Below are 26,218 nucleotides of genomic sequence, written 5' to 3'. Positions count from 1 at the left end.
ACTGTCACTACTACGGGACGGTCACTACTACGGTACGGTCACTACTACGGGACGTCACTACTACAATACGGTCAATACTACGGTACTGTCACTACTACCGGATGGTCACTACTACGGTACTGTCACTACTACGGGACGGTCACTACTACAGGAAGATCACTACTACGGGAGGTCACTACTACGGGACGGTCACTACTACGATGCGGTCACTACTACGATGCGGTCACTACTACGGGACCGTCACTACTACGGGACGGTCACTGCTACGGTACAGTCACTACTACGGGACGTCACTACTACAATACGGTCACTACTAAGGAACTGTCACTACTACGGGACGGTCACTACTACCGGACGGTCACTACTACGGTACGGTCACTACTACGGGACGGTCACTACTACGGTACGGTCACTACTACGGGACGGTCACTACTACGGTACGGTCACTACTACGGTACGGTCACTACTACGATACGGTCACTACTATGGTCACTACCAGGTACGGTCACTACTACGGTACGGTCACTACTACGGGACATCACTACTACAATACGGTCACTACTACGGTACTGTCACTACTACCGGATGGTCACTACTACGGTACGGTCACTACTACGATACGGTCACTACTACGGTACTGTCACTACTACCGGACGGTCACTACTACGGTACGGTCACTACTACGGGACGGTCAATACTACGGTACGGTCACTACTACGGGACGTCACTACTACGGTACTGTCACTACTACGGGACGGTCACTACTACGGGACGTCACTACTACAATACGGTCAATACTACAGTACTGTCACTACTACCGGACGGTCACTACTACGGTACTGTCACTACTACGGGACGGTCACTACTACGGGACGATCACTACTACGGGACGGTCACTACTACGGGACGGTCACTACTACGATACGGTCACTACTACGGTACGGTCACTACTATTGGACGGTCACTACTACCGTACTGTCACTACTACGGGACGGTCACTACTGCGGGACGTCACTACTACGGTACGGTCACTACTACGGTACTGTCACTACTACCGGATGGTCACTACTACGGTACGGTCACTACTACGGGACGGTCACTACTACGGTACGGTCACTACTACGGGACGTCACTACTACAATACGGTCACTACTAAGGAACTGTCACTACTACGGGACGGTCACTACTACCGGACGGTCACTACTACGGTACGGTCACTACTACGGGACGGTCAATACTACGGGACGGTCACTACTACGGTACGGTCACTACTACGGTACGGTCACTACTACGGTACGGTCACTACTACGATATGGTCACTACTACGGTACTGTCACTACTACCGGACGGTCACTACTACGGTACGGTCACTACTACCGGACGGTCAATACTACGGTACGGTCACTACTACGGGACGTCATTACTACGGTACTGTCACTACTACGGGACGGTCACTACTACGGGACGATCACTACTACGGTACGGTCACTACTACGGGACGTCACTACTACGGTACGGTCACTACTACGGGACGGTCACTACTACGGTACGGTCACTACTACAATACGGTCACTACTACAATACGGTCACTACTAAGGAACTGTCACTACTACGGGACGGTCACTACTACCGGACGATCACTACTACGGGAGGTCACTACTACGGGACGGTCACTACTACGATGCGGTCACTACTACGATGCGGTCACTACTACGGGACGGTCACTACTACGGGACGGTCACTGCTACGGTACGGTCACTACTACGGTGCGGTCACTACTACGGTGCGGTCACTACTAAGGAACTGTCACTACTACGGGACGGTCACTACTACCGGACGGTCACTACTACGGTACGGTCACTACTACGGGACGGTCACTACTACGGTACGGTCACTACTACGGGACGGTCACTACTACGGTACGGTCACTACTACGGTACGGTCACTACTACGATACGGTCACTACTATGGTACTGTCACTACTACGGTACGGTCACTACTACGATACGGTCACTACTATGGTCACTACCAGGTACGGTCACTACTACGGTACGGTCACTACTACGGGACGGTCACTACTACGGTACTGTCACTACTATGGTCACTACTACGGTACGGTCACTACTACGGTACGGTCACTACTACGGGACGGTCACTACTATGGTCACTACTACGGTACGGTCACTACTACGGTACAGTCACTACTACGAGACAGTCACTACTATGGTCACTACCAGGTACGGTCACTACTACGGTACGGTCACTACTACGGTACGGTCACTACTATGGGACGGTCACTACTACGGTACGGTCACTACTACGATACGGTCACTACTACAGTACGGTCACTACTATTGGACGATCACTACTACGGTACTGTCACTACTACGGGACGGTCACTACTGCGGGACGTCACTACTACGGTACGGTCACTACTACGGGACGTCACTACTACGATACGGTCACTACTACGGTACTGTCACTACTACCGAATGGTCACTACTACGGTACGGTCACTACTACGGGACGGTCACTACTACGGTACGGTCACTACTACGGGACATCACTACTACAATACGGTCACTACTACGGTACTGTCACTACTACCGGATGGTCACTACTACGGTACGGTCACTACTACGATACGGTCACTACTACGGTACTGTCACTACTACCGGACGGTCACTACTACGGTACGGTCACTACTACGGGACGGTCAATACTACGGTACGGTCACTACTACGGGACGTCACTACTACGGTACTGTCACTACTACGGGATGGTCACTACTACGGGACGTCACTACTACAATACGGTCAATACTACAGTACTGTCACTACTACCGGACGGTCACTACTACGGTACTGTCACTACTACGGGACGGTCACTACTACGGGACGATCACTACTACGGGACGGTCACTACTACGGGACGTCACTACTACAATACGGTCACTACTAAGGAACTGTCACTACTACAGGACGGTCACTACTACGGGACGGTCAATACTACGGTACGGTCACTACTACGGGACGTCACTACTACGGTACTGTCACTACTACGGGATGGTCACTACTACGGGACGTCACTACTACAATACGGTCAATACTACAGTACTGTCACTACTACCGGACGGTCACTACTACGGTACTGTCACTACTACGGGACGGTCACTACTACGGGACGATCACTACTACGGGACGGTCACTACTACGGGACGTCACTACTACAATACGGTCACTACTAAGGAACTGTCACTACTACAGGACGGTCACTACTACGGTACGGTCACTACTATTGGACGGTCACTACTACCGTACTGTCACTACTACGGGGACGGTCACTACTGCGGGACGTCACTACTACGGTACGGTCACTACTACGGTACTGTCACTACTACCGGATGGTCACTACTACGGTACGGTCACTACTACGGGACGGTCACTACTACGGTACGGTCACTACTACGGGACGTCACTACTACAATACGGTCACTACTAAGGAACTGTCACTACTACAGGACGGTCACTACTACCGGACGGTCACTACTACGGTACGGTCACTACTACGGGACGGTCACTACTACGGTACGGTCACTACTACGGTACGGTCACTACTACGATACGGTCACTACTACGGTACTGTCACTACTACCGGACGGTCACTACTACGGTACGGTCACTACTACCGGACGGTCAATACTACGGTACGGTCACTACTACAGGACGTCATTACTACGTTACTGTCACTACTACGGGACGGTCACTACTACGGGACGGTCACTACTACGGTACGGTCACTACTACGGGACGTCACTACTACAATACGGTCAATACTACGGTACTGTCACTACTACCGGATGGTCACTACTACGGTACTGTCACTACTACGGGACGGTCACTACTACGGGACGGTCACTACTACGATGCGGTCACTACTACGATGCGGTCACTACTACGGGACGGTCACTACTACGGGACGGTCACTGCTACGGTACGGTCACTACTACGGGACGTCACTACTACAATACGGTCACTACTAAGGAACTGTCACTACTACGGGACGGTCACTACTACCGGACGGTCACTACTACGGTACGGTCACTACTACGGGACGGTCACTACTACGGTACGGTCACTACTACGGGACGGTCACTACTACGGTACGGTCACTACTACGGTACGGTCACTACTATGGTCACTACCAGGTACGGTCACTACTACGGTACGGTCACTACTACGGGACGGTCACTACTACCGGACGGTCACTACTACGGTACGGTCACTACTACGATACGGTCACTACTATGGTCACTACCAGGTATGGTCACTACTACGGTACGGTCACTACTACGGGACGGTCACTACTACGGTACTGTCACTACTATGGTCACTACTACGGTACGGTCACTACTACGGTACGGTCACTACTACGGGACGGTCACTACTATGGTCACTACTACGGTACGGTCACTACTACGGTACAGTCACTACTACGAGACAGTCACTACTATGGTCACTACCAGGTACGGTCACTACTACGGTACGGTCACTACTACGGTACGGTCACTACTATGGGACGGTCACTACTACGGTACGGTCACTACTACGATACGGTCACTACTACAGTACGGTCTCTACTATTGGACGATCACTACTACGGTACTGTCACTACTACGGGACGGTCACTACTGCGGGACGTCACTACTACGGTACGGTCACTACTACGGTACGGTCACTACTACGGGACGGTCACTACTACGGTACGGTCACTACTACGGGACATCACTACTACAATACGGTCACTACTACGGTACTGTCACTACTACCGGATGGTCACTACTACCGGACGGTCACTACTACGGTACGGTCACTACTACGGGACGGTCAATACTACGGTACGGTCACTACTACGGGACGTCACTACTACGGTACTGTCACTACTACGGGACGGTCACTACTACGGGACGTCACTACTACAATACGGTCAATACTACAGTACTGTCACTACTACCGGACGGTCACTACTACGGTACTGTCACTACTACGGGACGGTCACTACTACGGGACGATCACTACTACGGGATGGTCACTACTACGGGACGGTCACTACTACGATACGGTCACTACTACGGTACGGTCACTACTATTGGACGGTCACTACTACCGTACTGTCACTACTACGGGACGGTCACTACTGCGGGACGTCACTACTACGGTACGGTCACTACTACGGTACTGTCACTACTACCGGATGGTCACTACTACGGTACGGTCACTACTACGGGACGGTCACTACTACGGGACGGTCATTACTACGGGACGGCAGTGGAGGCTGGTCCATAGAGGCAGAGGAGGTTGCTCCTCCTCAATTTTTTGAGAGGCAAGAGGGAGATCAAAATATTAAAAAGAGTAATTAGCTGAAATAAGTCATTACCAAATCTCAGTATCATTTATAAAATATTTTTTCTCTCTTCTTTGGAAAAACAGCGACACCTCAACAGCGACGCCTGCAGGGCAGATGGGAAAGGGCAGCCTGTGTGTGTGAAGTGGTTGTGGGGGGTAAGGGAGGTCGAGCACCCTCCATCCTCCCTTAGGGCGGGACCTCTCCTATCAACTCAATGCATTTGGTTTTTTTTATGCTTGTCTGTGTTTGGCCAAAACACGTCAAATGACGCTCTAAGGGAGGATAACCTCCCTTAGCTGGTTACCAATCAACAACCAGCAGAATACAAGATTGACAGCAGGTTGGTCCAATGATGATGGCAGTAAAGTATAGTATAGTAGCATGTCAGCTAATGCAACAGTTAGCTTGTTGTAGCAGCCCTTAGCAGAGAATGGATTTGGACTGGGGAGCGCGGCAGCAGCAGGATGCCACCGGGGAGAGAATGGAGAACTCCGCTCTGCTGGTGCGTACCACGGGCCCCGCTGCCTCAGCTGTCCGGGCTGGACTGACGACGGGACTGTCGGTGTCCCGGTCTGACGTGTGCTTCTGTAACTTACTCCGCACACCCGTGACCGGATCCCGGCAACGGACCGATGCACGGAATGGAGGATGTTCCCACTGTAACATACTGGCCGCTGCATCACCGTTCGTTGGACTGACAGGCTTCTAGTGACACATTACGCACACACGAAGTTCATCCCCATGCAGAGACTGCGTCCTGAGTGTTGTTCAGCTTCACCTCTAGGGCCGCAAAGACTGTTTTAAAATCAGTGGAGATGCTAGCTCTGTGCTCCTCTAGCAGGCCAGCCATGCCAGCCATGCATGAGCTAATACACCACAACACATGCTCGGAGCTAAAAACATCGCCCTTCTTAGATGACTTCGCTGATTTTGACATTATACCGGTACTTAAAGGTCACATATTATACTCCATTTAAACTAGTTATTATAGGTCTAAGACACCTCCAAACCATGTCTCTGAAGTTTTTTTTTCAAAAAAACAATCAGATCCTGCATTCCAGCATGTCTCTATAACCTCTGTTTCAGCCCATTTCCAAAAGTGCTGATTTCTGTGTCTGTAGCCTCTGTCTCCTCCCACTCTGCTCTGATTGGTCAGCGTTTTCTGTCAATCAAACGTCCTCAACAACACAGCGTCACCCTCCCCGCCCCCCTCGCGGCCTGAGAGCAGGGAGAGAGAGGAGTGGAGAGAGAGGAGCTAGAATAGAGCTTATAAACCACTTTAAAGTTTATAAACCAGAAACTTCACCCAGCGCACGTTACCGGAGGAATCTGATCAGAAATCGGCGACACATGATGAACATCTGCGGTCCAGATTCCAGGTTTTCCTGACGGTTTCTCTCAGGTAAATAATACTATTTATATCTCTGTTAGTTAACTCAGTGTTTACCTCATGCATCAACTCTGTAAACCGTAAACATACACTCTGTTTTACGTCTGTCTTTACAGATCCATCTGTGAGAAATGACCGACAGAATCATCCCAGAGGAGAGCAGACAGCTGAGAGCAGACAGCTGTGGACAGATGGGAGATACAGAGCTAACCCGTTAGCATGTAGCTACATGCTAACGGGTTAGCTCTGTTTACATGGTGATACAGAGCTAACCCGTTAGCATGTAGCTAACCCGTTAGCATGTAGTTACATGCTAACGGGTTAGCTACATGCTACCGCTATGACACGGTGTGTAAACACAGCGACCATCAGGGTGGAAAATAGAAGATGTGAAACAGTAGTCAGTTCATTATTTCCATAACTATATGGAAAAGTACTGTTTTAAAGTGAATTTGCGGGAGAGCGAAGCTAACACGTCTGCTACATTCCCTGGAAGTCCCTGGAAAATGTTTAGAAATGTTCTGTAGCGCCTTTGTAGCCGAGTGGTTACAGAGCATGCCATGTAACATCAACGTCCTGGGTTCCATTCTGACCTTGGGACCTTTGTTGCATGTCATACCTCTCTGTCTCTGTCTGTCTCTGTCTGTCTCTCTCTCTCGCTCTCTTTTACTCTCTGTCTCTCTCTGTCTCTCTCTCTCTCTCTGTTACTCTATGTCTCTGCTGTCTCTCTCTGTCTTTCTGTTACTCTCTGTCAATCTATCTGTATTTTGGGTTTCTAATAGAACATGTGTACATGATTTAATGTTGAAAAAACGCTTTACTTATCATACCGGCTGTGCTGCAGCACCTCTTTTTACCCTCTGAAAAAAACTTTATAACCCACTAATGGAAAGGGAAAAAGCACAAAAGCATAATAGGTCCCCTTTAAGTAGTTTTGGGGATATCCTGCTAACAGACAATCAAACATACCTAATAAGTCAAGTCATATACCCGCCAAATGTTCAGCAATCTGTTTTAGTGATATAGTCCTGTTATCACGTAAATGAAGAGATCACATGCCTGAAGTGTAGCTTCAGCTCTAGCTGCAAAGTTATGGCGTGTCTGATGGAATGTGCCTGCAGCCTGTTGAGTGAGTGAAAGGGTAAAGCTGGGTTAAGGCCTAGAGGAACCTGCTACCGCCCTGCCTACTCAGCACAAAGCCTCCCTCCCTGTCTCAGTCTCTTTGTAGAGAGGCTGATCAAAGAGCGGAGCACACTCAGAGGATTCACCACGTCAGGGAGCTTCAGAGTGGATGAACACGGACATCCCATTATGTCTCCCAGTGGGGTACGCTGAGCAACGTGAGAGTGCACGCACCCTCGTGAGCCTGCGTGTGAGCAACTGTGAACAAACCTGAGCGAGTGTGAGCTGCTGTGCTTCGGTACTGAATGTTCAATTCTGTGCATGTTTGAAAATACTTGGCTTTGGAGGGTGAGAGAGAAAGATGATTGAGTTTTTTGAAGCATCTGAGTGTGCAAATGGTCTGCGGCTTTGATCGGTAATGAGGAAGGTAGGGTGAGCCTGTTATTTCAGATAAGAAACACAGGATCAAAGGCTTCTTCTCACCGCACCGTTCCATCTCTCTCTATCTGCCTGTGTGTCTCTGGTAAACCTCAGGCGTCCTTGGCTCACCTCTGCCCCGTCCACACCCCTCCGAAAATGCAGAAAACTTGTCAAAGGCTCTTAAACTTCTTAAACTGTCATTGAAACAGAAAGCCTGAGCTCCCATCTTTGAGCCAGAAAATCTCAACCAGCTACAGGACTGCTGCTCTGGACTGCTGACCTCTGACCTCCCTGCTGCACCTGATTTGACCTGTTATTTGTTTAGCACCATAGTTCTGGGTCATTAGGGGCCTACTACGCCTACTACGTTGTAGAAGTGAATGTGAAACTTAAAAGTAACACGTTGTACCATGTTGGAAAACTGAATGAAACGTCACGTTTTGAACACAAAAAAAAAGGCTTCTTTAGGTTCAGGCAACAAATCTACAACTTCTTTAGGTTTAGGAAACAAATCAACAACTTATTTAGGTTTAGGCAAAAAAAAATACAACTTCTTTAGATTTAGGAAACAAAACTACAACTTCTTTAGATTTAGGAAACAAAACTACAACTTCTTTAGATTTAGGAAATAAAACTACAACTTATTTAGATTGCGACAACGAAACTACAACTTCTTCAGGTTTAGGCAACAAAACTACAACTTCTTTAGGTTTAGGAAACAAAACTACAACTTCTTTAGGTTTAGGCAATAAAACTACAACTTCTTTAGGTTTAGGCAACAAAACTACAACTTCTTTAGGTTTAGGCAACAAAGCTACAACTTCTTTAGGTTTAGGCAATAAAACTACAACTTCTTTAGGTTTAGGCAATAAAACTACAACTTCTTTAGGTTTAGGCAACAAGACTACAACTTCTTTAGGTTTAGGCAACACAGATATAACTTATTTAGGTTTAGGCAACAAAACTACAACTTCTTTAGGTTTAGGCAATAAAACTACAACTTCTTTAGGTTTAGGCAACAAGACTACAACTTCTTTAGGTTTAGGAAACAAATCAACAACTTATTTAGGTTTAGGCAAAAAAAAACTACAACTTCTTTAGATTTAGGAAACAAAACTACAACTTCTTTAGATTTAGGAAATAAAACTACAACTTATTTAGATTGCGACAACGAAACTACAACTTCTTCAGGTTTAGGCAACAAAACTACAACTTCTTTAGGTTTAGGAAACAAAACTACAACTTCTTTAGGTTTAGGCAATAAAACTACAACTTCTTTAGGTTTAGGCAACAAGACTACAACTTCTTTAGGTTTAGGCAACACAGATATAACTTATTTAGGTTTAGGCAACGAAACTACAACTTATTTAGGTTTAGGCAACAAAACTACAACTTCTTTAGGTTTAGGAAACAAAACTACAACTTCTTTAGGTTTAGGCAACAAAGCTACAACTTCTTTAGGTTTAGGCAATAAAACTACAACTTCTTTAGGTTTAGGCAATAAAACTACAACTTCTTTAGGTTTAGGCAACAAGACTACAACTTCTTTAGGTTTAGGCAACACAGATATAACTTATTTAGGTTTAGGCAACAAAACTACAACTTCTTTAGGTTTAGGAAACAAATCTACAACTTCTTTAGGTTTAGGAAACAAAACTACAACTTCTTTAGATTTAGGAAATAAAACTACAACTTATTTAGATTGCGACAACGAAACAACAACTTCTTCAGGTTTAGGCAACAAAACTACAACTTCTTTAGGTTTAGGAAACAAAACTACAACTTCTTTAGGTTAAGGCAACAAAACTACAACTTCTTTAGGTTTAGGAAACAAAACTACAACTTCTTTAGGTTTAGGCAACAAAACTACAACTTCTTTAGTTTTAGGCAACAAAACTACAACTTCTTTAGGTTTAGGAAACAAAACTACAACTTCTTTAGGTTTAGGCAACAAAACTACAATTTCTTTAGGTTTAGGCAATAAAACTACAACTTCTTTAGGTTAAGGCAATAAAACTACAACTTCTTTAGGTTTAGGCAACAAGACTACAACTTCTTTAGATTTAGGAAATAAAACTACAACTTATTTAGATTGCGACAACGAAACTACAACTTCTTCAGGTTTAGGCAACAAAACTACAACTTCTTTAGGTTTAGGCAAAGACAAACAGTAAAGTTTAGGGAAAAGCATTTCGGGTTCAAATAACTACTAACATAAAGACAACTAATGAAATATCGTGCCACGAAATATTGAGATATAAAAACCTAACGAGACGAGTCGAGACGAAAAACTGAATCGCAATATCAGGGCGTAATAGGTACTATGTACATAAAGTACGTACATACGGGCTCTGGGGCTAAAGCTGCAGCCTCTTCCTGCTGCTCTGTGAGGCCTATGGAAGGAGGCTGAGTACGCGTCATATCTTTGGGGTACAACACATGCGAAGTAAAAACTGGTCTACACTCGCCGAAATCGAACCAATCGCAGCGCACGGCCGCAGCTTCAGTCGCACTGCGCATGTGTCATAACCCCAGAGCCATGTCCGCCCGTGACCCAGCCTCCTTCTATAGGCCTTGCTGCTCTGTGTCGGAGCTCCACACACATCAACACACACAGCGCAGCCAGTGAACAGCTGATCAGAGAGGCAGCAGGAGACGAGTTGACGTTACGCTCGTTGCTGTAAGTTAGTGCAATAAAACTTTGCAAGTGTAAAGCCAAGATACGTTATTACACCGGTTCAAGCAGAAACACGATGAAATGGTGAAACATTGAGGAAAGTAACGTTTCAATCTGCTCTGTCTGCAGTCTCTCATCCTCCCCTGCTGTTCACACAAGCAGAGCGCGTTAGCTCGGCGGCTAACAGCTAACTGTAAACACGTGTAAGTTATTCAGTTGAGATGTGAATGACTTTAGTTCCTCTAGTAAGCCGTGTTTCAGTGAATGTGTCCGAGGAGTTTATCGTGAAGGGAGGAACGGAAGACGTGAAGCGGTGATGTGCTGTTATTGACGAGGCTGCAGACTACGGAGGCTCCGTGTTATTGATTAATTATCTTCATAAAGTATAGGAGCAGCGTAACCCTCGGCTACACAAGACTGAAACTAAAGCTGGCAGTAGGCTGTGTAGTCCAACTGTTTAGGTTAGTTGGTCATGTATCTCACTGGTAAACTGATCAGCTGGCTGAGACAAATCGAGAGCGTGAACCCAATATCGTGTATTGTATCGTATCGTGAGCCGAGTGAATCGTCACACCCCTAACAACTACACATTGTTGGTTTCACACGGGATGTGAACTCCGGTCTACTGGGTGAAAGAAATCGAGCGTAGCGTTAGTTCAGGCAGGCCATGATGTCAAGCTCTGCTCATACAGCTATCGGCTGATAACAGCTGATCTTAAGCCAGCCCAATCAGCTGATGCATCAGCTGACGGATCAGCAAATTCCTCTCTATGCATTCATTGGTCAATTTCATACAGGGCGCCTTATTTAAGCTGCTTCAGCCTGCCTACCGTTGCTGCTTCCTCTACAAGCCTTTGATGCATACAATCACACCAATATTATGATTCGTGTAGTCCCTGCAGCATATGTCTGCGTTAAAACCTTCTGTTGATATTCATTAGTGGTTCTTTGGAACAATTTTAATCTTTCATACAAAAAGGGATGGCTTGGAAACATTACATGACTATTTGTGTTCGATGTTCGCGATGTAGTCATTTTCTGTACCGCGCGGGGGACAAGCCGTGATACATCGACTGTATTCGATGTGTCGCCCACCCCTAACTATTTATGACTTAATCAATGTCATTTCTGTTGTCATTGATGCCAGCTCTGTTCTGCACCCAGGGGGGTCTTTGCTGCTGCTCTCCCTGCCTTTGGCTTTCCATGTCTGCACATGGAGGGCAAGGAGGTGTGCTCTCCTTGCCTCATGCTACCACGTAGGCTCGTGGATCCACGCATGTGCGTGGATGGGCAGGGAGGTCCCAGAGCAGAGCCATACCGCCAAATATAATGTATATATTACTGCAAATGGAATAAGTGTCTTTGACTAAAGTGGTCCTGACTGAACTGTGTTTTGTGTCGCATCCATGGCACCCGACCTACATCCCTTATTGAGTTTAAAACCATCGCTACTACAGCGCCTGACCTCTGCTTCTGCCATAATTACTATGGTCGCTAGAGGTCGCTGTTATGTTCTTTTATACCTTATTTCGGTGATCTACCATGTGAATAGATGATAAAAACCTACTAGTGGGTGTAATAGGCCCCTATTGACTCACAACTATGGGCTTATAGCGACTGATAACTGTTTAATTTCACATGTTTGATTTACGCTATCTTTCCTCTGCCCCTACTGAGCTCCAGCTAAAGAAGAAATTCAGAGACAAATTATTTTCTGGCAAATTCTGAAACAATCATTAGTTTTCTGAAGATACCAGAGTGTTTATCATCGTCTACAATGAATTTGCTTAATTTAAACAGCAAATTAGATGAGAATGATTAGGCTCTCTACCAACAAAACTGGCTTTACTTTAGGATTTGGGAAATTCCTCGATGAGTCACTTGCTGTGGCTTTTAAGCCTATTTTAATCCTGTGTAAATCACTCCTCTCTCACCATGTGTATTTGTGTTTGTGTGAGCGTGTACATCGGAGTGTGAGGACCCACACGTGTATGGTGTATTTTGTCACTTACCTCATTCTTTGTTTCATGTATCTGCAACTGGGAAGTGTGTGCGAAGGTATTCTCTGGAGCGACAGTCAGCCTGCGGAAGAGGAGAGGGAGGACGAGGAAGGAGGGAGCCAGAGACAGAAAGTGAGAGAGAGGAAAAAAAGTAAGAAAAAGAGAGGGAGAGATTCCACATTTAACAAGTTGTCACAAACAGTTTTCAGCTGCTTTCAGAGTTGAGCAGGAACGCACGTACACACTGAACACGTTTGAAATTAAAATTAAGTGCCTGGATGCTGACTTTACAGAGAACAAACCGAGCTCTTCTGTTTGCTGCCAAATCTGACAAACACCGTAAATCACTGCGAGACACAGTGGGTTGTTTGTACAAATGTTACTGAGGCAGCATTGCCTTCTAAACATCATTAGGATGTTACAGTGCTTGTACTCAGGCCCCAACATCTGAAAACTCTTTTTATGATCTCCCTTGTGGCTCCACAAATGACAAAAATGCACCATTTATTATAAAAGTGTTGCTGCTGGTTATTCTCTCCAAATGATGTTTCATAACACACCTAAACTCCTGCTATGATGACATGGAGCTCAATAAAGGCAACATGACATGATAGTTGTGAAAGTGGACCATGTGTCAAAATATAACTTTAGTTCAATCAGGGAATGGGACTATGTTAGAACTTATATTAGATAAGGGATATTAGCTGGGTGCCCCAAGGCTCCATATCAGGGCCTCTCTTGATATTGCAGCTGCAGCTGTTTCTAAACATTCTGGTGTCCTATAGACCAGACAGTCTACGGAGACCCGGCCGAAGGTTGAACAAAAAAAAAAGATCTTGCAAAACCTAGACTTCTGTACCTCCTCTTCACCTTGAATCTAGCCCATGACGGGAGACTAGCTGAGAGAAAAAATGAGAAAGTTTGCTCCGGCTGGTGGGCGGTGCTTGGTATTTCCTCAGATCTCAACATGGCTAGCGGGTCACAAACTTTCTGATTTTACAGCTAAACAGTACACTACAAGATGTTTCTGGAAACATCTGAGGAGAGAAATAGTCATTACAGTAACAGAATATTGATTCATATTTGATCAGCGCTGCCTAGTTTGACCGTTTGATCGGAGGTTGTTTGATTGGTTGTTTTCCTCCGGTCTGTGAAATCTTGCAGATGCCGTTAGGAGCACCGGAGGACACTGGAGGACACCGGAGGTCACAGAGGTACATGATTTTTTTCAGATTACCTGTCTCATGCACTACTGTCAGGAGATAGTGATATAAAAATAACTTCTTTTAATCATATTTTTCTATCTATCTACCTACTTCCGCTTTAATGTTAAACATAAGCAGCCTCATTATCTAAGTTTCTGATCGTTTGTGCAGGTGTGTCTTTTTACTCCTCCACATCCCAGTCTCTGTCATGTCTGTCCTGAAGTTCAGGTATTATCATTTATAAATGTCCTGTCCACATTTCATAATCCAATATTTTGTTCAATTCTATTTAAATTATAGAGCTTTCAGTGCACATTTAGCTTGCATTAAATAGTGATGGATGGTTTGCACAGCATTTTGACTGTATTCAACCTCAGTATTAACAGAATACTAAACTTCTCAACCAACATCAGCAGTTAAGAGATGCAGTTAACCTGCAATATGTCACTGAAAAAGATGCAAAAGCTTGCTCTGTCATTTATAGTGCCTTGAGCATATACTGTAGCCAAAGGCTCTTTTTGTATACTGGTGATACACAGCCTGTCATTCAATATGAAGTTAATAAAAAGAAGAGGGACAGCTATTTATGGAGTTATAGGTGACATTAATTCATTTTATATTACATGTTTTATGTCTGTCTTTCCTTGGGACCACGTTAGAAATGAGTATTCTCACTTCTACATGTTATCCCTTGGATTGGTTTGTTTTGTAGATCAATACATCAAATCTCTGCAAACTGGAGGAAGAAGACACTCTGCTACTATTCATTTATTAATATTATTAATATTTATAAAATAAGGCCCAGTTTGATTATTTTTGGCCAATTTGTGCAGTCTTTTTCCCAACAGCATCAAACAGAGGTTACACACACCAGCTTTTGATCAATGCTTTAATTCAGTGAAGCTGTTTGAATTCATAAACCTGGTCTCTGCTGATCAAACTGCTCTACAGTCAGCTGAGGCTCGTATGCCATTTAGATGTGAACTGCTGGCAAGGACCGCACCGGCCGGTCCTCACGTCTTCATAGGTCTGTTTGAGGGTTCACACTCAGTTTAAGGTTCAGGTTAGTATTAGGTTTAGGGTTAGGGTGAGGGACTAGAGAATGCATTATGTACATGAGTGTCTTCACTATGGGCCCAGACACTCCAACCCGACATCAAAGAACTAGCGGTGACGAAGGCCACCGCTCTTCACTGTCTACAAATGTTGAATCATACTCATTATGTTTGACCAGACTTCTACACAAGCTAACCTGCTGTACTGTCTTCTGTCCCTGCACAGACTGCTGCTCCTTGACTAGTGGGTACAAATACTGTGAGTTGAGAGGCAGATCCAGGTAGAAGCTACAGCTGGAGAAATGTCAGACAGCCCAAAACAGAATGGAACAGAACAGCAGGTTTGAGGCTGCTTATTTACATAGTGCCATAAAGAACACACACAAACACAGACACACACACACACACATACACACACACACACACACACACACACACACACACACACACACACCTACATAACACTGGGCCATCCACCTCATCTGCCATTCCCTGCTTGAGGAACACAAACCCGGAGACAATCTATTGAGCTGTGTCAGCAAAACCAATGCCATGCTAGTAACAATTTCATCCTGTCGGCTGGTTGGTCCACCACTTTGCTCTCAATAACTATTGGATGGACTACTGAATACTTTAAAGTGAGACTATGATTACATTTACATGCACAAAAGATTAATTTTTTTTGCCCTTATTCTGAAAAAGACATGGACTGTTTGCATGGCTAATGAAAATGAATATTCCACTAATATTCCAGTTTACATGCAGCCGTGCATACTCCGATTAATGTAAAACACCCCCATGATGTACGTCCTATGGCTACGCCCTTTAAATGACTTCAATTTCCCTCCTTTTCCAACTACAGTCATGTTGCTCCCTTGGTGTGCCCTCATTGTCACCTTTCTACAAGTTTTGAAACTGTGCTCTTCAAGCTATTCTTTTTATGGCTATGTGGGCGGCTGTGGCTCAGAGGGTAGAGCAGGTCGTCCATCAATCGGAAAGTCGGTGGTTCGATCCCTGGCTTCTCCGGTCGAAGTGTCCTTGAGCAAGACACTTAACCCCAAATTGCTTCCGAAGGCTATGCCATCGGTGAATCAGTATGAGTAATGAGTATTTAGATTGGATCCTGATGGGCAGGTGGCACCTTGCATGGCAGCCTCTGCCATCAGTCTATGAATGTGTGTATGATGGGTGAATGCTGACATGTAGAGTAAAGAGCTTTGAGTGGTCTGAAGACTAGAAAAGTGCTATATAAATGTAAGTCCATTTACCCTTTATGCACAAGAACTCCGACGCATATAACTTATGCAGCAGGCAGGCAGCAGAGCTGACCGTAAACAGGCAAGAAAGGAACCAAAAATATCCAGAAGTGAGACCTGATTAGGCAGTGTGAGCCTAAACAAACCTTGTAAATAATGCAATAAAGTAAATGTCCTACTCTGGTTTAGAGCACCATAAATTCGCTCTGTGTGTACCTGACAAAGACAAAATGAAGGGAAAAAAGTGTGGTAAATTGAACAGAATGTGACAGCTGTGTTGCTGCAGAGCAAAGAAAACCCTCGACTGAAGTCTGATCAGTTCAGAACCGGTTTCCTCGGGCCACAGTCCCTGGCAAGGTGGGAATGCACAGGTGAACACATGTGCACTGCTGGCTCTCTGCAGGGGCTTTAGGTACATTCAGGTCACACACACACACACACACACACACACACACACACGCACACACACACACACACACAAAGAGGTGTCTGTCTCCTGGCTTTGGTCCAGTGGCCTGGGGCAGGTCTTTATCCCCCCCCCCCAAAGCCCCTTAAGCCCTGCAGCTATGCCAGTCTGCTCTACTCCTTCCTCCTCTCTATATCCCTCCTTCCTTTTTCAAATCATTTTATAATTCTCCTTCTCCGATAAATCCACCTTCCTTCGCTTACTGTTTTCACACTGAATCCTTTTCATCACTCTAATCATTAGACTTCTTCCTCCAGATATCTCTGCTTCCCTCTCTCTCTCCTCCCACCTCTCTCTCTCTCATATCCACCCCAGGGCTGCTCTTTCGTCTCTCTCCAACCTTCCTCCAATCTCTCTGTGGAGGTCCAGAGTCCAGTGGCTGAAGCACCAGAATGTCAGACAGCCATATATTAACATTTAGACAGCCTTTGGGCCCGAAGGGGAGCTCCGGTTTAAATCAGTCACATCCTCTCTGCACGTTCGGAAAAGTTCCGCGAGCCAACTGGTACAGTTGGCACCAGTGGAGCACCAGTGTCAATCTTCACGGATGTTTTACCCTGTCAGTTGTCCGACGTAACTGTTTCATGGCTGTGTAGGCTTCTCTTTCTCTCTCTTTTTCCTCTAAGACTTGTCTGTTCCCTCCCTTCCTCTTCCACTAAACACATTGTGTTGTGTTGCCATCAACGTCATGTCAATGTGACATTTTAGCTTCCCCACAGAAGATCTGGAAAACTAACAGGGAAATGTGCTATCAGTGTGGCAGGAGCTAGCAATTATTTTCAATATTTATTACATTTTGTTCAGTTGTCTATAAAATGTTCAACAAAATATCAGGAAAAAGTGAAAAACACTTCTCACAGTTTCCTAGAGCCCAAGGTGACATCGTGACAGATTGCTTGTTTTGTCTGACCGGCAGTCCAAAACCCAAAGATGTTCAATTTACACAGGTAGATAAAAAAAAGAGAAAAGCAGTAAATCCTCACATTTGAAAGCAAAATCAACCACCTTGGTCCAGACTGAAATATTTCCATAAATATTGGATGAATTGCCATCAAATTTGGTACCCAGAAGATGAATCCTAATGACTTCGGTGATCTCCAGACCTTTCTACTCGTGCTTCCTGCAGCTCAAAATTTCAGTTTGTCCAACACTTTGGTTTTTGACCAAATACCTGCAAAACTAATGACATCAGCCTCAGATGTACTTTGTGTTTAGTGCTAATTAGCAAATGTTAGTCTACTAGCATGATAAACTAAGATGGTGAACATGGTGAACATTACACCTGCTAAACATCAGTAACATCGTCATTATGAGCATGCCAAGCTAAAGTTAACATTTAGCTAAAAAGTCTAAAGTGCTGCTAGTGTGACTGTACACCTTTAGACTTTTTGCTTGACAAGTGATAATCGATTGACAATCAACATTTTTGGTTATTAATTTTCAGTAGATTGACTATGCAAAAATGTAAACAAACAGCACAATACAGCAACGAACTTTGGCCAGAAACTCATTCAGTTCTTTCAAAAATGTATCCCTGTTTATTGAGCCATGCTCAGTTACTTTCTTAACATCTTGTATTGGTTTTTAAAGCTGCACTAATCAATATCTAACTAAAAAGCAAGGAATGTCTATCTGTCTGTCTGTCTGTCTGTCTGTCTGTCTGTCTGTATGTCCTTTGCATAAGTCGAGAACCGTCCATCCGATCTACTTCACATTTGGCGGGTGTATTGCTGGGGACCCAAAGGATTGCATTGTCGAATTTGGTGCAATTTGGAAGTGTGATGCGTTCAATATTAATAAACATTAAATAAACAAGCGAACAGCGCTCTGTGCAGCAGCGGGGGGGGGGGGGGGCTTAAGGGCTCTACAGACAAACCAGCATGTTGTCCGCAGAGAGCAGACCGTGGCTCATTACTGCAGTTCAGTTTATCTGCTGGATGCTGGATATATTAACGTTACAACTGAACTCTTCACTTCCCTGGAGTTAACGAGTGATTCGATGACACTACAAGCAGCACTTCTTCTGGGTAAAGCAATCAACCCGGTCTGAACAGCTACGCGCTCTGCACAGCCCCCGACATCGCTACAAGCACCAATACCGGGAGGCTGCCAGGGGCCAAGCAATCTGCACGCTCCAAATGGGCACTCCACGAATGGGCACTGCATTAGTTTTCATATACACAACGGATCACATCACCCCCACCCTCATCCACCTCCACTGGCTCCCGGTCAAGTCCCGCATCACCTACAAGATCCTCCTCCTCACCTACAAATCCCTCAATGCCCTGGCTCCTCAGTATTTATCTAACCTCCTCCACCCTTACACACAGCCCCGGAACCTTAGATCCTCAGGCACGGGTCAGCTCTCCATCCCTCACACAAGAATGCGAACTTTTGGGGACAGAGCCTTCAGTGTGACAGCCCCCACCCTCTGGAACTCTCTCCCCATAGAGCTCCGCAACGCACCATCTCTGGACACCTTCAAAAGACTCCTCAAAACCCACCTCTTCACCAAGGCCTATGGCCTCTAGCTACTGTTACATTTGTTGTGTTTATTTATGTCTTTGTTAAGCGTCCTTGGGTTTCATGAAAGGCGCTATATAAATCCAAGCTATTATTATTATTATTATCAAATGACTATGTGTAATGTGAAAGGTGTCAGTCATATTGACAACCTCACAGAGAGTCATCAATCTGCAATCCTCCTCAGCTCTACGGAGCGTTATGCTAAAACTTTAGCTAATTGTCTTGGTTTTCCCATTGTATGCTATATGCTAGCAACTACCTGGTGAACATACTATCTTAAGAAAAAGTTATTCCTGCTTTTTCGTTCGTTTTCTTACGAATGTCCAGCAACAGGCGTCAATTTCCGCTTGTTACATGCATACAGTCTTTTCAAAATAAACTTCCATCTTCACAGGAAACAACTTCCTTAGGTTTAAGAAAACTACTTAGATAGGCTTAGGAAAAGATCGGCTTGGTTAGGATTAGGCAACAAAACTACTTAGTTAGGGTTATGAATAGCTAGACTTGGTTAGCATTAGGCAAGAAAACTACTTAGGTTTAGGCAAGAAAACTACTTAGTTAGGTTTAGGAAAAGATTGTGGTTTGGCTTAAAATAACTCTGGAAGTAGCATTAAAGTACGTAACTTACGTGACAAATAAATCAACGTTGACTTCTGATATCACATGGGACACGAACAGCAGTCTCCTGGGCAAAAGTCCGGTATTTTCTCTCCCCACCCATCCACCCGACCTTCTCCCTACGCGGTGTTCGCCTCTCTTAATACTTCCTCGTTCACAATTACGTTGATTACACACAAATTGATTTTGTGGGATATACACGAATTACAGTGCATTACTTTTTGTAGGTATAGCTATGAAGATTGTATGAGACCAGCCTGCCAAAACAGAAGTAAAATAGAGTGAATATTGGACTCGCACTTCGTCATGGTGACCAGAAACACGACAAAATGAATGCTAATACTGTTTCACGTCTATTGAATGTTTAAATAAACAACCGTTTGCTAGAAAAATTTGCCAACTTTGTGAGGTAATGTCAGTGTTGTGTGTTCAGATTCTTTTGGTTCCCCCAGGTGACAGAAAAATCAATGATCACACACTACTTTACAGTCAAACTTTGTGTAGAGTAACTCTGAAAGACACAGAAATGTGAGACGGAGATATTATTATTCATTGCTGGAGTAGCAGAGCAGAGACGGGGTGGAGCATAGTGATGGGGTGAAATCCCTGTAAGGATAATTCTTCGTAGTTAGCGAGTCTCAACGGTCTCACAGAGTCTGGTACTTTTCTGTCACTGTCGGCAGCCTCGTTTGTGTGAACCGGCGTGTGTGTGTGCGCACGTGCGTGTTGGCGCGACTCCATTTGCGAATGTGTATGTGTGCATGCTTGCTCGCTAATATTGGCTGTGTTTGTGTTACTGCAGAGGTGACAACAACCAAAAATACACAAGCTCTGCGGGCCTGAATTATTCAGACAGTGGAGACAGAGCAGCGGGAGGTGTGGGGGGGGGGTGGAGATAGATGGATGGATGAGAGACGGCGGCGACAGAAGAGGAAGACAGTACGGTGAGGACGGCGGGAACGGAGAGGTGAGAGAAAGTTGAAAAAGTGGGGACTCATCGAAAGCAAGCCACACACAACTGAAACACGCAGGCACACACACACACACACACACACACACACACACACACAGAAAAAGGTACATTTAGTTATGGCCTGCTGAAGTGCACAATGAATTGTTGCATCTGTAGACTGCAGCGCTAAAACAAACAAACAAATCCTTGCTCCTTACACACAAATATCACACATCAGCAATATCTCTGCAAAGCACACTGCTGCATGCCTCCTCCTCCTCTTCCTCCACCTCCTCCTCTTCCTCTTTTCCTCTTATACCGACACACAAAATGCATTCTTCAATCTCTTTTATTCTATGCATACAGGGTCCCCATCGCCTATCACTCACATTGAAATTCCATCTGTTTTTGCAATCTGGGAGAGCAGCTGTGGAGCTTTACATTTCCTGTCTTCCTGCCCGGCACATGGGGGGGCGGGGGATGTATGGAAACCCAAAATGGAAAATGGAGCGTGGAGCCACATTTATTGCCTCTTAGTGGGGAAATTGTACACATCCAATATCCAAAGAGCTTTACAGTACAATGTGATGGAAGGTGTTTTTAGCATGGGGGGGCTCTGTGGGGAGATTGTTTTAACGCTGCCATGATGAACGTCAGCTACGCAGAAACGCAAGTAAAACCCCTCTGATACTTCTAGGAAACTGTGCGCGAGACAACAAGAGAAACTTTAAACCTCAGTGACTGATATGAACAGCGTACAGGTGACTGCTGTAGAAGGAGAGGGAACATAATTAGCGACTTCCGCTCAGTGCAAAGCACTCAGACAGAGAGGAGAGGTCTGGAAATAGGCTGTTACTGTACAGGCAGCTCCTCCGAGTCCCATTACTACTGGATGTCTTCCCATCAGTGTGTGTGGAGGAGGAGGAGGAGGAGGTGGAGTAATGGATTTCATCCTAGAGATGATGACCGATGGACCAAATGTAGCCCAAGACTACACACATGACACAGCGACGTAAAGAAGCGTATAAGTCGGGCAGATTGTTGTATGTACTGATGTGACGGGCAGAAGGCGACAGGGCGGGGACGTCGTGGCTACGTGGTATGTGTTCTACGGGCGTCATGGTGGCCCTGTGGCCCTTTTGCTTTCCAAGATGCTTTTAAGACATCATTATGAAGCTACGCGAAAAGACCACAAACAGGAAACAGCAAAAATGTCTCTTGGTGGTGTGTGTTTACTTCTTGTTGTACTTTTGAGATAAAACTACTGAAATATTGATGTGTGACATGCAAAAATATAGTGAAACAGTGGCACAAGTGAAAAGAAGCCAGCAAACTGGTGACGAGTGATGTCAGTCACACAGCAATATGTATCTACACTTTGCTAACATTGCCTGCCATAAGCTTGTCGTCACATCATACTAAGTATGGCTGTAGCATTAAAACCTCTTCAGACTACATAATATTTCTGTGTTTCGATGGTCACAGTGTCACATTAGGAGATTATAGAGTCATAACGTGACTTGGCCGAGAGACATGACAGACTACACGTTGGTCCACGACCAGTCAAAGCTCGCCGTCATTCACGTCACACATGATGTCATCGGGATGCTCGGGACGGACTTCCAGGAACAAGAATGTAAACAAACAATGGCGGTGTGTGTGATGTCTTGTGTTCAGAAAAGCCTTGAAAAAAGAAAGAAACTAGAATTACCACCTCGCGGTTGTATGCCTCCGCCAAACAGTCAGGTTGCAGTTTACATTATTAGCATATGAATTTGAGTCATGGCCAAAAATGTGTTTTGTGAGGTCACAGTGACCTTGACCTTTGACCACCAAAATCAAATGAGTTCATCCTTCAGTCCAACTGGACATTTGTGCCAAATTTGAAGAAATTCGCTTAAGATGTTCCTGAGATATCACAAGAATGGCACGGATGTGGGGACACAGTGACCCTGACCTTTGACCTCCAAAATCTGATCAGTTCATCCTTGAGTCCAAGTGGACGTTTGTGCCAACTTTGAAGAAAATCCCTTTAAGCTGATACTAGAGCCCAGTTTGATACATTACTAACTAAAATGATCGCTTTGCGGTCGTATGCCTCCATGTCTGTCCAATATGTCAACACTTAATTTTATTCTGTAAGACATTTCTGTGAAATTGTCATAATTATGACATAACTTCTTGAGTTATGGCCAAAAAATGTGTTTTGTGAGGTCACAGTGACCTTGACCTTTAACCTTTGACAACCTGCATTGAGCCAGGTCATCCTTGAATCCAAGTGGACATTTGTGCCAAATTTGAGAAAACTCCCTCAAGATGTTCCTGAGATATCACGCTCACAAGAATGGGGCGGACATGACGTCTCAGTGACCTTGGCCTTTGACCTCTGACCACTAAAATCTAATCAGTTCATCCTTCAGTCCAAGTGGACGTTTGTGCCGTATTAGAAGAAATTCCCTCCTGGCATTCCTGAGATATCGCGTTCACAAGAATGGGATGGACAACCCAAAAACAATAACTCCAGCCGCGGCTGTCACCGGCGCAGAGCCATAAAAACATCTGGCTTCTCCTCTGTTTCACAGTTCCACCTGCAGCACCAACAACATCTTTATCTTTCACATCATTCCTCTTTCGCTTCACTTTGCTGATATTGTGTAGTCTGAATTGAGCAAGGTGATTATAAATCCAACTTTTCATTTGTAAAAAGGAAAATTGTAATATTTACCTTTAATAGTAATGATGTCACTGCTGAGTTTACAGAGCAGAGGGGATTTTATAAGCTGATACTAGAGCCCAGCTACATACGTTACTAAAAACTGCTGGAAGGACACATAAAACATAATGGGACCCAGCCAGATGACCCTAAACAGCAGCTGGAAGTATAAAAGACACATGACGCCTTTTGCAAGATACAAATAAATGCATGGGGTGACACTTTATAATAACCCTCATTAATAAATGCTAAATTGATAGTTAATTAAACTTCAGTTGATAGTCGGTTTATAGTTAATGTTTATTCATTATTAGTAATCCTGTAATTTATGGTATTTTATCAGTAGTTTGTGTAATATGAAATAATTAGTTTATAATTCTATATTGTATCATAGCTGATAAGAGACGATAACAGTTACATTCTGATGACATTAGTAAACTATTTATTTAGTATATAAACAGTATATATATATTATTGTTGCACACATAACATAACCAATTTATCATTAACCATTTAACAAGGTATTTATAATCATCAATTGCAACTTTATAATAGCGATCCAAATAATGTATAAAGACAGTTTACAAAGCAATTATTAACCATTAACAAAGTGTTACAAATATCTGGTCTATCTCTGTAATGTTTATAGATGATTTACAAGCAATTTCTTAAAGGTTTACAAATCATTTAGTAATCATTAACAAATACTTAATATAGTATATAAAATGTTATTATGTGTGCAACAATAAACTGTTAAAATAACATAAATTATAGTATTACTTCTAATATGTAAATATTATTATCATTTCATTGTTTGTTAATAGTAAAATAACTATTAACCAAGTTTTAGTTTAATTAACTATCAATTTACCATTTATTAATGATGGTTATTATCAATGCATGCAATTGGGACTTTTCCGGAAAAACACTGACAACAGACAACAGCTGGAGTTGAAGTTGGAGCGTAAATATTGAGGACTAAATATAAGGTCATGTCTCGTATTTTTGGACAAAAGTAACTTATTTCTTGCCGTTGACTTGTAGGAAATGTAATACTTGTTCTCAATGTAATCCATATCAACTATTCTTTATTATTATTTTCCTGTACCAGTTTGCTAAAGAGCCAACAGACTGGTCTGCTAGTTCCAAGTGAGCAGGACTGACAGAGTACCGGTGTGTTTGTCAGGGAACATTAGCTCAGAGAGAATTAGGTTTCACTTCTACTGCTGTCCATTAGAGCTGTTAACTGACTGCCGAGGGAAAGGAAGGAACAGGAGATGTGCCTGTGTGTGTGTGTGTGTGTGTGTGTGTGTGTGTGTGTGTGTGTGTGTGTCCAGCATGTGTACATGTGCTTGTGAGTATGTGTACAGGGTTTTATGTGCATGTGGATGGACTGTGTGTACGTATGTTTTGTGTATCTGTGTACAATAAGTCGGAGCAGAGAGGTCAGAAGAGTGTGCTGCTGACCTGCAGGCTGTTTACGAAGCTGAACGTGTAGGCGGGAAAAGTTACTCTGTTGGTGACGCTTTATTTTACGAGTCTGTTATTTCCTAATACTTTCTTGAATGTTTCCTGGGAAAAGTACGTAATTTGGTCCTAATTAAAAGAGAAGTTCTGGGATTGTTGTCATAGTTTAGTTAGTTGTGTTGAATTTAAAAGCAATGGTTGATGAACAGGTCCTTATATGCACTGTATATACATACTGTATAATATACAGTATGTATATACAGTGTATATATACACATCTTTGTATATTATATAAATAGATTCTGGGTAAATGATCCAATCAGTGTGACCACAAAAATGAACTGATCAAGTGGTGAACAGAACACCTTGAGAGAACAAAGTTAATTAAAATAAATAATTATTATAATTATGTAAAAGGTAAAGGTATTTTCTTTAAAAAAATAAAAAAATAATTGAACATCACACTGTCAAAGGGACAATGTCTCATCCCAACTCGTCACATACTGACGCTTTGTCAGACCCCTCGGCGTCACTTTGCGGTCGCAGCAAACGCGTGCTTAATGTTGTAAATGAAACAATAACACTTGCTTAGGTTCAGGCAATATAACCACTATAGTTAGGTTTAGGAAAAACAACATGGCTGGGCTTAAAATTACTACATTTGTACAGTGAAAATGACGAACAGCTAATTGTAGCGTGACGCACGAGACATGAACAGAGGTCTCCTGGATGAAAGCCTTGTGTTTGTTGGACCCATTCCAAAAATCATGGAATCTTACAGATGCATCATATGTGAATTGAGCACTGTAACTACATCTATATCCAAAATCCATATCTAACTCCAGAAAACTGTCCAAAAATCAAAGAATTCCAAAAACAAGAAACAAAAAAAAAACCACATTAGATCATGGACGACAAAGGACCACTATTCATAATTGAATGAAT

The 26,218-nt window shown here is 44.0% G+C and overlaps 1 protein-coding gene across 7 annotated transcripts in view; it reads right to left on the bottom strand.

Moving 5' to 3' along the window:
* LOC141765143 (endonuclease V-like) overlaps window positions 1-26,218 on the bottom strand; it is a 202,013-nt gene that overhangs the window by 46,031 nt on the left and 129,764 nt on the right. For all 7 annotated transcript variants that reach the window (XR_012593387.1, XR_012593388.1, XM_074631131.1 and 4 more), the window contains one exon: window positions 13,028-13,097. Coding sequence is in view for 4 of the 7 variants with exons in the window: in XM_074631131.1 (XP_074487232.1) it covers window positions 13,041-13,097 (57 nt within the window). In the remaining 3 variants the exon portion in view is untranslated. Of the gene's footprint in view, window positions 1-13,027; window positions 13,098-26,218 lie in introns of those variants that run through there.

Source organism: Sebastes fasciatus, chromosome 3 (assembly GCF_043250625.1).
Source record: "Sebastes fasciatus isolate fSebFas1 chromosome 3, fSebFas1.pri, whole genome shotgun sequence".
Lineage (NCBI taxonomy): Eukaryota > Metazoa > Chordata > Actinopteri > Perciformes > Sebastidae > Sebastes > Sebastes fasciatus.
Note: the sequence above shows the minus strand (reverse complement) of the source record. Positions and strands in the feature narration are given on the sequence as shown.